Source organism: Dermacentor variabilis, chromosome 2, assembly GCF_050947875.1.
Source record: "Dermacentor variabilis isolate Ectoservices chromosome 2, ASM5094787v1, whole genome shotgun sequence".
In the NCBI taxonomy this organism is placed as follows: Eukaryota; Metazoa; Arthropoda; class Arachnida; order Ixodida; family Ixodidae; genus Dermacentor; species Dermacentor variabilis.
The window spans coordinates 84,423,837-84,436,594 of NC_134569.1; the positions used below are offsets into that span (position 1 = coordinate 84,423,837).

The window sequence follows — 12,758 nt, forward strand, 5'->3', positions numbered from 1 at the left end:
TCTCAACACGCGCTTCATGACGGAGTGGAGCTTCTCAACGGAATTCGACTGTGGGTGGTACACTGAGCTGTGTAGCAGCTTTACCCCACACCTTTCGAGAAAAGTTGTCGTCAAAGCGCTAGTAAACACTGTGCCCTGATCTGATTGGATTTCTGCAGGAAAACCAACTCGCGCAAATATGGACAGTAGTGCATTGACTATCTCAACTGAGCTGAGTTCTTTAAGCGGCACTGCTTCAGGGAACTTTGTCGCTGGGCAGATCACAGTCAAAATGTGTCTGTACCCCGTGGCTGTTACCGGCAGAGGTCCCACTGTATCAATAACGAGCCGTCTAAAAGGCTCCGTAATGATAGGTACCAATTTCAACGGCGCCCTCGATTTGTCCCCTGGTTTGCCCACCCGCTGACAGGTGTCACATGACCTCACGAAGTGGTCTGCGTCCCGAAAACACCCTGGCCAATAGTACTCTTGCAAGAGACGGTCCTTAGTTTTCTTAACTCCAAGGTGTCCGGACCACGAACCCCCGTGTGACAAGCGCAACAGATCCTGACGATAGCATTGAGGCACGATCAGCTGATCGAACTCCACTCCTCGACGGTCTAGATACTTCCGGTACAGGACTCCACCTCTTTCCACAAAACGCGCAGTTTTCCTGGCGATACCTTCTTTGACATTGCAGCGCACGTTTTCCAGGCTGCCATCCTTTTTTTGCTCGGCTATCAAAGCCGACCGGCTGACTTTTAGCAACCTATTAAGTCCGTCTGACGTAGGCGCGATGAGCAAATCAGTAGATAGCTCTTCTAACTTTCCCGCATCGGGATTTTCCTCTCCGGTATCTGGTGCCTTTAACGTTACAGACTCAAGTTTATTCAGTTCGGGCGTGCTCTGAATATCAGCTTGCTGCGCCTCTGACCCTTTTTCGTTGTTTGATAACGTCGGCCCCGCAACTACCGCCTTTGCAGCGAGCTCCCGAACCTTCGATCTGGTTAAGGCCTGAACACTAGCTTCACCAAACAAAAGCCCCTTCTCGCGCAGGAGGTGATCGGACCCGTTTGAAAATAGGTACGGGTACTGGGGGGGCAGCATAGATGACACTGCCGCCTCCGTTTCAAGTGCTCCGAAAGGTCCTTCAATAAGCACTTTTGCTACCGGCAGACACACGCTATGAGCTTCCACGGCTTGCTTGATCCATGCGCACTCGCCCGTGAACATATGGGGTTCTACGTAAGACGGGTGAACTACATCCATCGTAGCTGCGGAATCGCGAAGCACCCGGCACTCTTTCCCGTTCACGAGGAGGTCTCGCATGTAAGGCTCGAGAAGCTTCATGTTCTCGTCAGTGCTGCCTATTGAAAAAAACACAACTTTTGGTGTTGTTTCCGGACACTGCGCCGAAAAGTGACCCGGCTTCTGGCACGTATAACAAACGCGCGCTTTCCTCATCTCGAACCGCTTTCTGCGTTTGGCTGCCGCCGTCTCCTTACGTTCTGTCGGACTGCTTTCACTCGCATCCGCACTACGCGTGTCCCCCTTTAATCTCATGGGCGTGAACTTCGGCCTCTCAAACTTGGAGCCAAATTCACCCTTTTGACCATCCTTAGCTCCGCGAGCCCGACGCGTCACAAACTCCTCGGCTAGCTCAGCGGCTTTAGCCACCGTACAAACGTCTGGCCTATCCAAGACCCAGTATCGCACGTTCTCCGGTAACCGACTATAAAACTGTTCTAGCCCGAAGCACTGCAGAACTTTATCGTGGTCACCAAACGCTTTCTCTTCTTTGAGCCACTCCTGCATGTTTGACATAAGCCTGTACGCAAACTCTGTATATGACTCACTTTTGCCTTTCTCATTTTCCCGAAACTTCCGACGGAACGCTTCCGCAGACAGCCGGTACTTTTTTAGAAGACTCGATTTCACTGTGTCGAAATCCTCTGCCTCCTCTCTATCCAAGCGAGCGACTACGTCGGCCGCCTCGCCGGGTAACAAAGTGAGCAAGCGCTGTGGCCACGTTTCCCGAGAGAACCCCTGCTTCTCGCACGTTCGCTCAAAGTTAACCAGGAACAAACCAATGTCCTCTCCAAGCTTAAACGGCCGCATCAGGTCAGTCATTTTGAGCAATACTCGTTCTCCTGCACCGTGTGCCTGACTTCCATTACGAGCGCGTTCCATCTCTACCTCAAGACGCTTCATTTCCAAAGCGTGTTCGCGCTCTTCTTTTTCTTTCTGCTCTTTAAGTTCGCGCTCCTGTTTCTCTTTTTGCTCTTTAAGTTCGCGCTCCTGTCTTTTTGACCTCTCCTCAATAGTCTCAAGGCATTCCGACAGCTCGTCATCCTCAGCCTCTAACTCAAGAATAGCCTTTAGCAGTTCTGGTTTTCTGAGTTTGTCCGAGACATCCAGACCCAACTCTCTTGCAAGCTCCAGCAATTTCGGTTTGCGCAACGACTTCAAATCCATGGCTGCTCTGAATGCTGCTTTCTCTACTGCTTACTATTGTCTTGCCGCAAACTAACCCGGCAGCAACGACAACCACAATTACCAGCTCTGTTTCTAACACTAACAAAAGCCTGGCAAAACTCAGAAGAAGAAAGTCCCGCACTCACCAAACCTCGCAGTCAAGAGTTCAGCGCAGTCGTTCCGCTGCAGGCAACCAGTCATCACACAGGGCTCGTTGCACTGCTCCCGGATCGTCGTTGAGCTGTTCAGCATACAGTCAACTGCATCTCTTCGCTGCTGGCCTCCGTTGTCGCGATCTCACCGCTGGCAGACAGTTGTTTGGATCGCACCGCTGGCGCGAGTTGTTGTGGTCGCACCGCTGGAGCGATCGGTTGGGAACTCGGCGCTGACCCCCGTGGTTGTACCTGGGTCGCAAGCCCCAAGGGTAGCGTTGGCCTGGCGGCCTGGGGTACAACTGGAAGCATCCGAAGGTCCCGGCAAAGCAAGAGTCGACTGGTAACAACAAAACAACTTGTTTATTTTAACATCGCAAAGAGTTGGCGGTCAGGTTGACCGAAGTAGAGAGACGGGAGAGCACTTTACTCAACAGAAGAAATCGGAGCCCTCCCTTTGGCATCCGGGGGCAGCTGTTTTTATACTCTCGCAGTTGAGGGCAAGAAGGAACCCCTCAATAGACGAGCACGTGATTGTACAATGGGCTAAGGTGACGCACACTGCCGCCGGTCGGGCACAAAGACTGGGAGGAGAAGGTAACTTCGGCTCTCGGAGCGCCTCTGGTCGGGCACAATGACTGGAAGGAGAGGGTGACCCCCTGCTGTCGCATCGCCGCCGTTCGGGCACAATGGCACATACACTCACACACGCACATGAAGACACGTGGCATCGGAACATGCCTGGAAACGCCTGGAAACGCCTGGCGGGGAGCGTTGCGGCGACGCCGAACGGGCCAAAATGTCTGCCGCCCCGCCGCAGTCGCGCCGGCAAAACCGCGCGTTGCAGGCGAAACGCAACAAGGGGGCGGCAGAAAGTTAGGTGGGGAGGAGATTAAGAAGTTTGCAGGGACAACATGGCCACAAATAGTACATGACCGGGGTAGTTGGAGAAGTGGGGGAGAGGCCTTTGCCCTGCAGTGGGCGTAACCAAGCTGATGATGATGATTATGATGATGATGATAACCTCCCTGTGTTTCCTTTCTCTCTCTCTCTCTCCAGGAAAAGAGACGTTACTACTTCGTTGTTATCGAAAGCAGAGAAGATTAAATCAACTAATTGTTCCAAGAGTACTACAGTCTCCTTCCCAGGAACGAAACCAAATTGAGAAGTTGAAAAGAATTGTTTATTTGCAGAAAACCGGTCATCACTCTGGACAAGTGTTTTTCCAAAATTTGACTAATTGGGGGTAAGATTGAAATCGGCCTGTAGTTGTACACCTGTTTAAAAGAGCCGTTCTTGTATAATGGTTTTAGCTAATTTTTAGCTAATCTGGAAGAAAACCGAGTTCAATATAACCGTTCAGCATAAATAAAAGTATATTTTCTAGAACGAGAAAGTTACGTTGCAGCTCGTACATAGATATGCCATCTAAACCAGGTGCCTTCTTTTCTTTAAAACTGAATAATATGCTGCGCAGATCGCAAGCAGTAATGAAAGGAAGGAATGCAGAGGACTCTAACTGATAATATTATCGGAACAATGAGTGTGAGCTGGCTGAGTAATCGATGATGCTTTAGCGAAGTGAACATTGAAATCAGTAACGGCAGATTCTAAGTTAGCGAAATGTTTGCCAAAAATGTCGACTGATTGGCCTGGATGGTGGCCGAATATTTGATTAATCGTAGACCGCATTTTTCGAGGGTTCTGCCTATTTTCGTAAAACGATTTACTGTAATATTAGCGTTTCTCAGACTGAAGTAACGCAGTTACCATATTTCTATTAACTTTGTATACGTTGTAAACGAATGGCAAATGATATTAAATACTAAAAAGTCAGCTGCTTTATCAATTACGAGAAAAAAAGCTCCCATCAGAATTTAACTGCACTATAAATAACGCCACACTTAATTAACAAAGTGAAGGAGTACAAGTACCTTGGCTTAACCTTAACACACGATTTCAGGTGGGAGCGCCATGTTAACAACGTTACCTCGACCACACAAAAAAGTTGTTTTTCCTAAACAGACGTCTTAGACTAGCACCCCCAAACACAAAACTACTAGCATATAACGCATTTGTCAGATTTGTATTAGAACACGCTAACATTGTTCGGTTTCCTTTCACCAAAGAACTCGTTAACAAACTAGAAGCAATTCAAAGGAAGGCACTAAGATATATTTACAACAAACATAGGTTAACAGACTCACCCACAGAATTGCTAAAACAGGCCGGTATACTGACCTTACAAAATCGAGCCAAGCTTGCACGATTAAAAATTATGTATCAACTGTGGGTCTCTCACACCCGTGCTCTTGGGACAAAGGAACGACAACACAGTAGTGCAAACAATCACAAGGGCATTTATTGCACCTTTCATAGATCAATGCCTGCTAGCCGAGCTGCTACCCACAAAACATGCCGATGGGCGCGCGACAAATCCAGAAGTCCGACTCACCGCGACCGGAAGCGAGCGAATATGTTCGCCCCATGCTGGATCCCAACGCCTGGTCGTTCGCGTGTTCGGTCACGCCAACGGTGGCGCGTTCGCAGGCGGCCACGCGAGGCGGTCTCGCAGAAGCATGGGTCGCCGCGCGCGCGCGCGGGACGTCCACGCCGCGCGCCGACCCGCCGGGGAAGAGCCAGCCCGTCCTTCCCTGCGCCCCAAAGTAACCCTGCCGTGAGGCGGCGTTAGCAACGCAACACTCGCGCCATCTCTCGCACTGCGCCCCAACCACATCGACCGCCGTGGGCATCACGCAGGCCACGCGGCGAAGCCGGATTACAGGAGACGCGCCATGCGGGAAAAACATATCAGGGGAGGCGCGAGGGTCGCGCATCCCCACACAACTTATTCATGATGAATTGAAAATAGACAGTTCCAAATACTTATCTATAGCACAAACACGACTCACCGGATATAAACATTAACTATCATTAAACGAACACCCATTTCATACGGAAAGCCATAAGCATTCATTTTTCCCTTTAATGACACGTGTATGGAATAAGCTGGACCATAGTATTACAAACAGCCCACCCTTCACTATTTATTTGACATTAGCCGAAAATGAATTGCGTGCTTCACAATTACGACGTACCTGGGTCACCATTTATTTCTGTGCCATTCTATTTCATTACATTGTGTACATAATCACAATTTCTTTAACGACGCCTTAAACGTATCTTACTTTCATAACTTGTATTACTTGCCATTACTGAGTACTATTGTTTATTTATGCAAATTGTTTACTTCTTTTCCTGTTGTAATTATTGCCTACCATCATTAGTATTTGACAGATTACCTCATTACCGCTTGTTACTCTTAAATTTAATGATATGTGTTATTGGGTAATTTATGCCTATCATTTTGTTCACCTTTGTAAATTTTCTACCTTTTTGATTACCTCTTGATTTTTTCGTAACATTATTACAATGTATTACGTTATTTTTCTGCCTACTATATTGTTAGCCTTTGGTAATTGCACGTCTATTATGTGTAATCTTAATATCGCGCTAATTATTATTGTTACATCGCAAGATAACTATGTATGACCTTCCTATAATGATCCCTGATGGAATCGGCAGTATGAATAAATAAATAAATAAATAAATAAATAAATAAATAAATAAATAAATACGTTCGTCAGAGCGTTGTTGTTAGGCGAGTTCTCACATTTTGCCCAAAGTTTATCCTTCTCTTTTTATCGCCTTAAGAATCCCCATTGTAAGCCAAGGTAAGTTAGTATTGCGTTTTTTTTCAATTTTTATGGTTTTCCTTGCCCTGTATTTAAATGTGCCAAGATCATTAACAAATTTAATGTAAACAATTTGTACGGTTGCCCCTTCCATAAGTATATTCGAGTCAAAGGTATCAAACTATCGAATTTAGCTATGTCGAGGATTGATATCTGGAAATGTTCGGATGATACCTTTTTAAGCATGGGCACATAAATATGGCGGCCGACAAAATAGTGGTCAGCCAGTTTGTGCTTTATTACAGCCGAATCAACGTGATAAAAAGGAGCTCTAACGTTGATGTGATCGATGAATGACGTCACATGCTTGGTTCCAAGGTATTCTTCTCTACTACAAGAACCGATAGTCGGAAGAACCCCCGATTTAGCTAATACATTTAGGTAATCGCAAACAATCGGGCACGACAGACATAAATTGTTTATGTTAGCATCGCCTGCCAGACAAAAGAGTGAGGTTGAAGGCAAAGACAGTAAAAACGCATCCAGTTCATTTACAAAAACGTTTGCATTTTCGGAGGGTGGTCTATAAATTCCAAGTAGGGTTATATCTATATTTCGCAAGGAAATATGCAATGCCGGGAATTCGGTTGAGATGAACCATGATAGCACAGATGACGTCACATATCGTTCACGTACAAAAGCCATGACACCACCATCTCTACTGATGCGACGCGTTAGCGCCAAACTAGAATAATTGGGTAGTTTGAAAGAATAAATGAGCTCTTCATGAATGTCAATTTCGGTTAGTACAAACGCATCAACGATAGTATCGTTATTTTTTGTGATGCCAACGAATTCGTTCTGCGGATGTATCTGCGTATCTGCGTATCTGCGCATCCGCAGTATCTGCGGATACTGCGGATCTGAACGTGTAAAACTGTGAAGGACCGTCTCCCTTGACTTGGTAAATTGATGAAGTCGTTCAATCTCTCACTATTATGAAATGCATTGTTCATTTTGTGGAATTAGTCAAGGTCAATAGAATTGCTCATATTTAAACATGCTTATCAAAGTCAGAATGCTCCGATATGCGGACAAGAGACGATCCCTCAGATTTCTTGGCGAAACTTTTGCCTTGCTTAGGCCAGACGAACTTGTACAGTCTTTCTTTTCCTTTTTGACAAGCTGCCCAGACCAGTTCTCTGTTATGTGTGGTCAAATGGTCTGCAAAATAAAGTTGAGGGATCACATCCTGTTCCGCAAACGCCCTTAAATTGCCTCTGCAGCTCCACGACGTTTCCTTCTGCGCAACAGAAGTGAATCTAACGAGCAGAACTGGCGGGCGATCTCGGTTGGCAAGACGGCGATGAATAGCCTCGATGACAGATTCTGTGAATTTTAACTTCAACTTTTCTGCCAAATCAGAGACGATAGGCAGAAGCTTCTCACCTTTCTTTTGCGGCAGACCATGAATTTCTAAGTTCGACTTTCTGCTGTATTGTTCGACGTGTTTAATTATTTGCGAATGCTCGCCAGTTCTTCTGATTGATCTGATCCAGTGGATTTTAAGGCATGAACTTCGGCATTTTCCAGAGGGGGCTTGGCCCTCGGCGCCCGCCCGTAGTCGGCACTTATGACACCCGCAACGGCGTCTTTTTCAGCACAAACTGCCTACATAAACGACTCATCTCTGCAAATTCTCGTTGTCAGCCATTATTAAGACATTAAACATACACACATCAACATAAACACCAAATAGAGACGGATTGGGCGACCCCTTCATTGCTTTCTTCTCTGCACTTTTTAAGAAAAAAAAAAAAAACGTAGGGCACACGACTATGCTCCGCAGGAGGTGCGATACCTTAGCGTATCTTACAAACCTTTGTTAACGTACGTTATCATAACAGTGCAATGTGAGTATTTTTGTGTCCATCGCATAGACCGGTCGGACATTTCGTCCTTGTCTATGTCGTCCTGTTTTACTGGTTCCTATAGTGGGTGCTCTTGCAACAAAACGAATGGAATATCAAGTAGACGAATCAGCCATCCTTATTTGAACGTAACGTAATTGGGTGAACGTCCTCGCAGCTAAGTTCGCGATTCAGAACAACGCCAGCATGTTATTTTTTTTTTTACAGTGGTGTATAATAAATCAATTTTGTCAGATTTAGATGCATTATTAGGTGCAGTTTAGGAAATTGTGAGATCGTTGTTATTCCTGAGTTACAAAGATGTAAGCTTAGTACTATAGGTTCTTGCAATCTTGCAGTTTTAAAGAATTGTTCTAGAAAAATTGGCGGTTTAAATAAAAAATCCACTTGCGTCAGTAACTAGTTCTTTACTTCTACATTTAGATGCCGCAGTTATCATTAAAATTGTTGCAGTGGTTGCGGAGAAAGACGATTTATCCCTTCCGGGAGCTAAAGCTTCCTCAAACAAATGATGGATGGATGGATAACGCTGAACCCTATAAATCGGGCGGCGGCGCACGCCACCTAGCAGTGACTAGTAATATATTTTGTACTTTGTGGAGGGTGAAATATTACTTTTGTCTTGATTTTAGCCACTAATCATATAACCTCCGTTTGGTTATTTCTACTCGCTTAAAGTCTATTTTGCTTCCACGTACTGTTCCGAAACCCCAATGCTTTGAAAAAAATCAGCCCAGTTGCTTTGAACTATAGGACAAAGCCCTTTAGCCCGCACGCTCCGCATAACGTGTATATCCCTTCCAACTTGACTCGGTACTTCTTAGTCCGCAGTACTCCCGTCTTGGCTTCAAACAACAAAAAGCTTCCCCTAGAATTATCGTAGATATTTTCTTTGGCAATTGCCTGTTTGAAAGTTCTGTATGTTCCCAGTACTGATTTCGTCTGCATCCCTATTTTCCACAGAACCCTCTCTGTTTCTTTAACCGTTGTTTTTTTTTTCTTTTTACCGATGATCCCCCCCGTCTCCCGCTGCTGTCCAAATATTTCCATTTCTTGGTTCGCTTGCTACATTTTGTGTTAACATTCCTCATGTATACAAGTAACTGAAAACTTTCCTAGCCGACCGCTTTCTCGCCATTTCTCTCAATCGCTCCTCAAATTCTATCTTGCTGATAGCTTCCCTGCCCTCAAATGATTTCCATCCCTTGTCACCATGTGCCCCTTGATTTGGTGCATTTCCGTGCGCTCCCCAAAGCAAGCGTACCCACCCCACATTGCATAATTTCCAAACTTGCTCGAACATCATTCCCGAAATTGACTAGGAACCATCACCCCTTTCCAAATCTATATCACCACATTGTACCTATTGCAATTCCACAGTGCCCTGTCTTAACAGGCGAGCGGGAAAGCCGCCCTCCAGCGGCAAGTTGCTGAGGTCGCTTGGCGTGACTCGTTTTACAGCTGGTAGATGGCAGCAACAGCGCTACAGAAAACATCGCTGCTGCTTTTTCATCAGATTGCGAATGTTTTTACGATCTCAGAAGTAACATAGTTTCGTGAGCACACTATAACTAACCAAGCGTTAATAATAAGGCGTATTGTTGTTTTACTAGCAAAGTTTCGAGAGCACTTCATCCTATTTATTCTCTTAAGATGAATCAACGTTCGAGAATATATTGATCAGCCCTCGGAAAAGAGCATCCGTAGTACCATGCGTGTTGCGGAACGTTAAGGCCTTCAAAACTGAAACAATATAGCCCTTAATAAGTTTCTTTCTTGATTATATACACTTCTTAGAACACTCAAACAAAAAAGCGCGCGCGTTCGCGCGCTCTTCGCACGCTCCGCAATCGAAACCGAAACCGTAGCCGGCGAAATCGCTGAAGTGCACGAAGTGCGGAGTGACGGCGTCGCTGTCTTCGCTTTGCTGCCATTGGTTACAATCCGCAGGTTGTCCCAAACTCTTGCAGCCAATGGAAGCGTTTGTCACGAAGCGGCAGCGGCCGTGCACTCAAGCTCTCGCGCAAGCGTCAGGCTGGCTTCTCCCGTGCATTTGTCGGCGCCGGAGAGACCGTTGACGCGAACAAAAACAGTGCGCTCTCGCCGAAGCATACGAAGACAGATTGTGCCATTTTGTTTTCTCAGGGCAGCCCTTACCGACTGCGTGGGATGCTCAACTTCGCAAGGCGGCACCGTAGTCAGCGACTTCGTGCGTTGCCAGGGTCGCTGTCGGACTGTTAGGCTTACCTGGGTCAGGGGCCAGGTGTGACGGGTGCCTGTTGTGTGTGCGTGCGTGCGTGTTCGCGAGAGCCCGCGTGCCATCGACAACGCTTCGTCTCCCCGGGTGAGGAACAACGCCAAACGCCAGCTCCGGCTGATTCCTTCGTGTGAATGACCCCGTGAAGCATGCGATGGCTGTTGAAAGAAGATTATTTGTCGGCTGCTACGTGCGCGGAGTTGAAGCTAGCCTGACGGAACCGTAGAAGATGAAGCGGCGAAGAGCCGCCGCCGCTGCTTTGTCGTGCGGGTGAAGTGCCGTCCGTCATCGGCATACGTTGCCGTTTGCCGCCCGTTGTGAACGAAGGAAGTTCTAGTGACTTTAAGAAATATCTGCTTGAATTCCTGTGCTCTTCGTGAATCGTTTCAACGTCAATCTCGTGTATTATTTTTTTTTTCATTACGCGGTTCTTTACACGGTTTTGTGCGTGCTTGTGGATGTGTGTGCTCCCGTGTGCTTGTGTCTTTCCGCGCCTTTGCGTTGGATACGCCACGCCAGTTAGCTGCAGCAAACCGGTGTTTCTTCTCACTTTGGTCGCGTCGTCATGAAAGTGACAGTGAATTTCGGGCCGGTCCGAGTGATCGTCCCGTGCGGGAATGGCGACCTTCTAGTTCGTGATCTGGTTGACCTGGCCATCACAAGATACAAGAAGGCAGCGGGAAAGGTGAGATCACGAAACCATTCTCAAACAAAAACTAGAACCGCGCCGTCGCCTTTATATATCTGCATAACGCCCTGACAGTTATGTCACGAATGTCGCGCCGTTTCTGGTCGGTTTCCTGCGGCCCCGTTGCCTAGGTTTCAGCCCTTCATGAAGTGGGCCGTCGCCGCTACGCTCGAAGGTTGCACGCTGCTCTTGAAGAAGTCTCACCTGGGCAGGCCTGTAAACAAAGCGCGCGAGTGCGCCGAGTCGCGCACGCGTAAAATTGCTGCTATCGCTAGAGTCGTTTTCAAGTGCCGCATGCTGTGCCTGCATTTCGTTTGGCCGCGTGCTGTCAGATTTTGAATTTATCATTCTGCTTCAAAATACGAACAGACTGCCTCGTGTGACCCCGACATTAAATGTTATCGTGCGGCGTCGCTGTCACATATTCCTATCCTCGTTTAGAAGAGAGATAAAAGGCAACGTAAACGGTAAATGTGTACATCATTGCCAAATAAGTATATAAATGCTAACGAAAAGTGCTACGGTAATGTTCTCGGTGTTAACATTTTTGTCCCGGAAGCTGCCTCCTTTGGTTAGCGATCTGAGCGAGGTAGTTTAAACCGTGATTTTTTGTTATTATTCCTTGTAACGGGTGTGACGTTTTCTGTCGTTTGATTCATTGTTGTGTGGTCTTCTTAGCTGTTCAATTCCACAGAATGACACCCCAGTGACTGACTTTCGGCTAAAGCTGTGGCATTCAGCTCTATAGAAGTTAGAAGAGGACGAACACCATAAATGGAATACATTTTTGTTACCTTTGCGTGATTGGCGAAAAAAAAAAATGAATATGGCTATGCGGTTTACGCGGAACTCAGATTACACGGAAGGTGCATCGAACTATCATCTGATAATTAAATTTCATACCAGAGACTTAGCTGCTTGCGGCAGATCCGAAATTGCACTGAGAAGCCACTGGTCGAGTTTCAACCGATGCTTTTTTGCTTACTGTACTACATTAGTCTCTAAAAAGACACCCGCTACCGGCTTTGAAATTCACACACTCGATCGCGCAAACGTTTTGCCTAATTGTCTCTATGCTTGCAAATCGTTTCACGGGAGCAGGTAAGGATCGTTTTACTATTGCTTTCGATCTCGCGCACGCACTATTGCTCGGAACTTCTTCGTAGCCGAAAACGGAAACCAGGGTGCGTGGTGGTCACCGTGGTGGCCACCGTGCTGGCGCAATTCCAGAGCAGTTCCCTATATCGACCTCATCTCGGATTAGTCATCCGACTCGGCAGCCGAGTCGTAACGACTCCACGGCGATGAATGAACACTTAATGGAGTAGAGAGGTGGCGAAGTGCCAAAGAAACGGGCGCACGCTGCCCGGCTCCGGTATATACGCTTCCGAAGAATCGTGCCCTTTGGAGTTGCCGCCTTATATCCAATTCTGCTCAGCTGTGTCACACTGACACCGAAGGTGCGACGTAATATCCGGGAAGGACTCTGCGGTTCGCAGAAGCCGAAAGTTCGGGAGCATGTTCCATTCAATTTTAACAATCAACGCCTCAAACTCGCTTCTCCGGCATTTTGTTTCACTT

General features: G+C 46.9%; 1 protein-coding gene across 2 annotated transcripts in view; it reads left to right on the forward strand.

Annotated features, from left to right (window-relative positions):
- Nucleotides 1-10,238: 10,238 nt before the first annotated feature.
- Nucleotides 10,239-12,758, forward strand: part of baz (par-3 family cell polarity regulator) — a 227,988-nt gene continuing 225,468 nt past the window's right edge. For both annotated transcript variants that reach the window (XM_075681153.1, XM_075681157.1), the window contains exon 1: nucleotides 10,239-11,174. In XM_075681153.1, coding sequence (XP_075537268.1) covers nucleotides 11,055-11,174 — 120 coding nt within the window. In that variant the 5' untranslated portion in view covers nucleotides 10,239-11,054. The remainder of the gene's footprint in view (nucleotides 11,175-12,758) is intronic.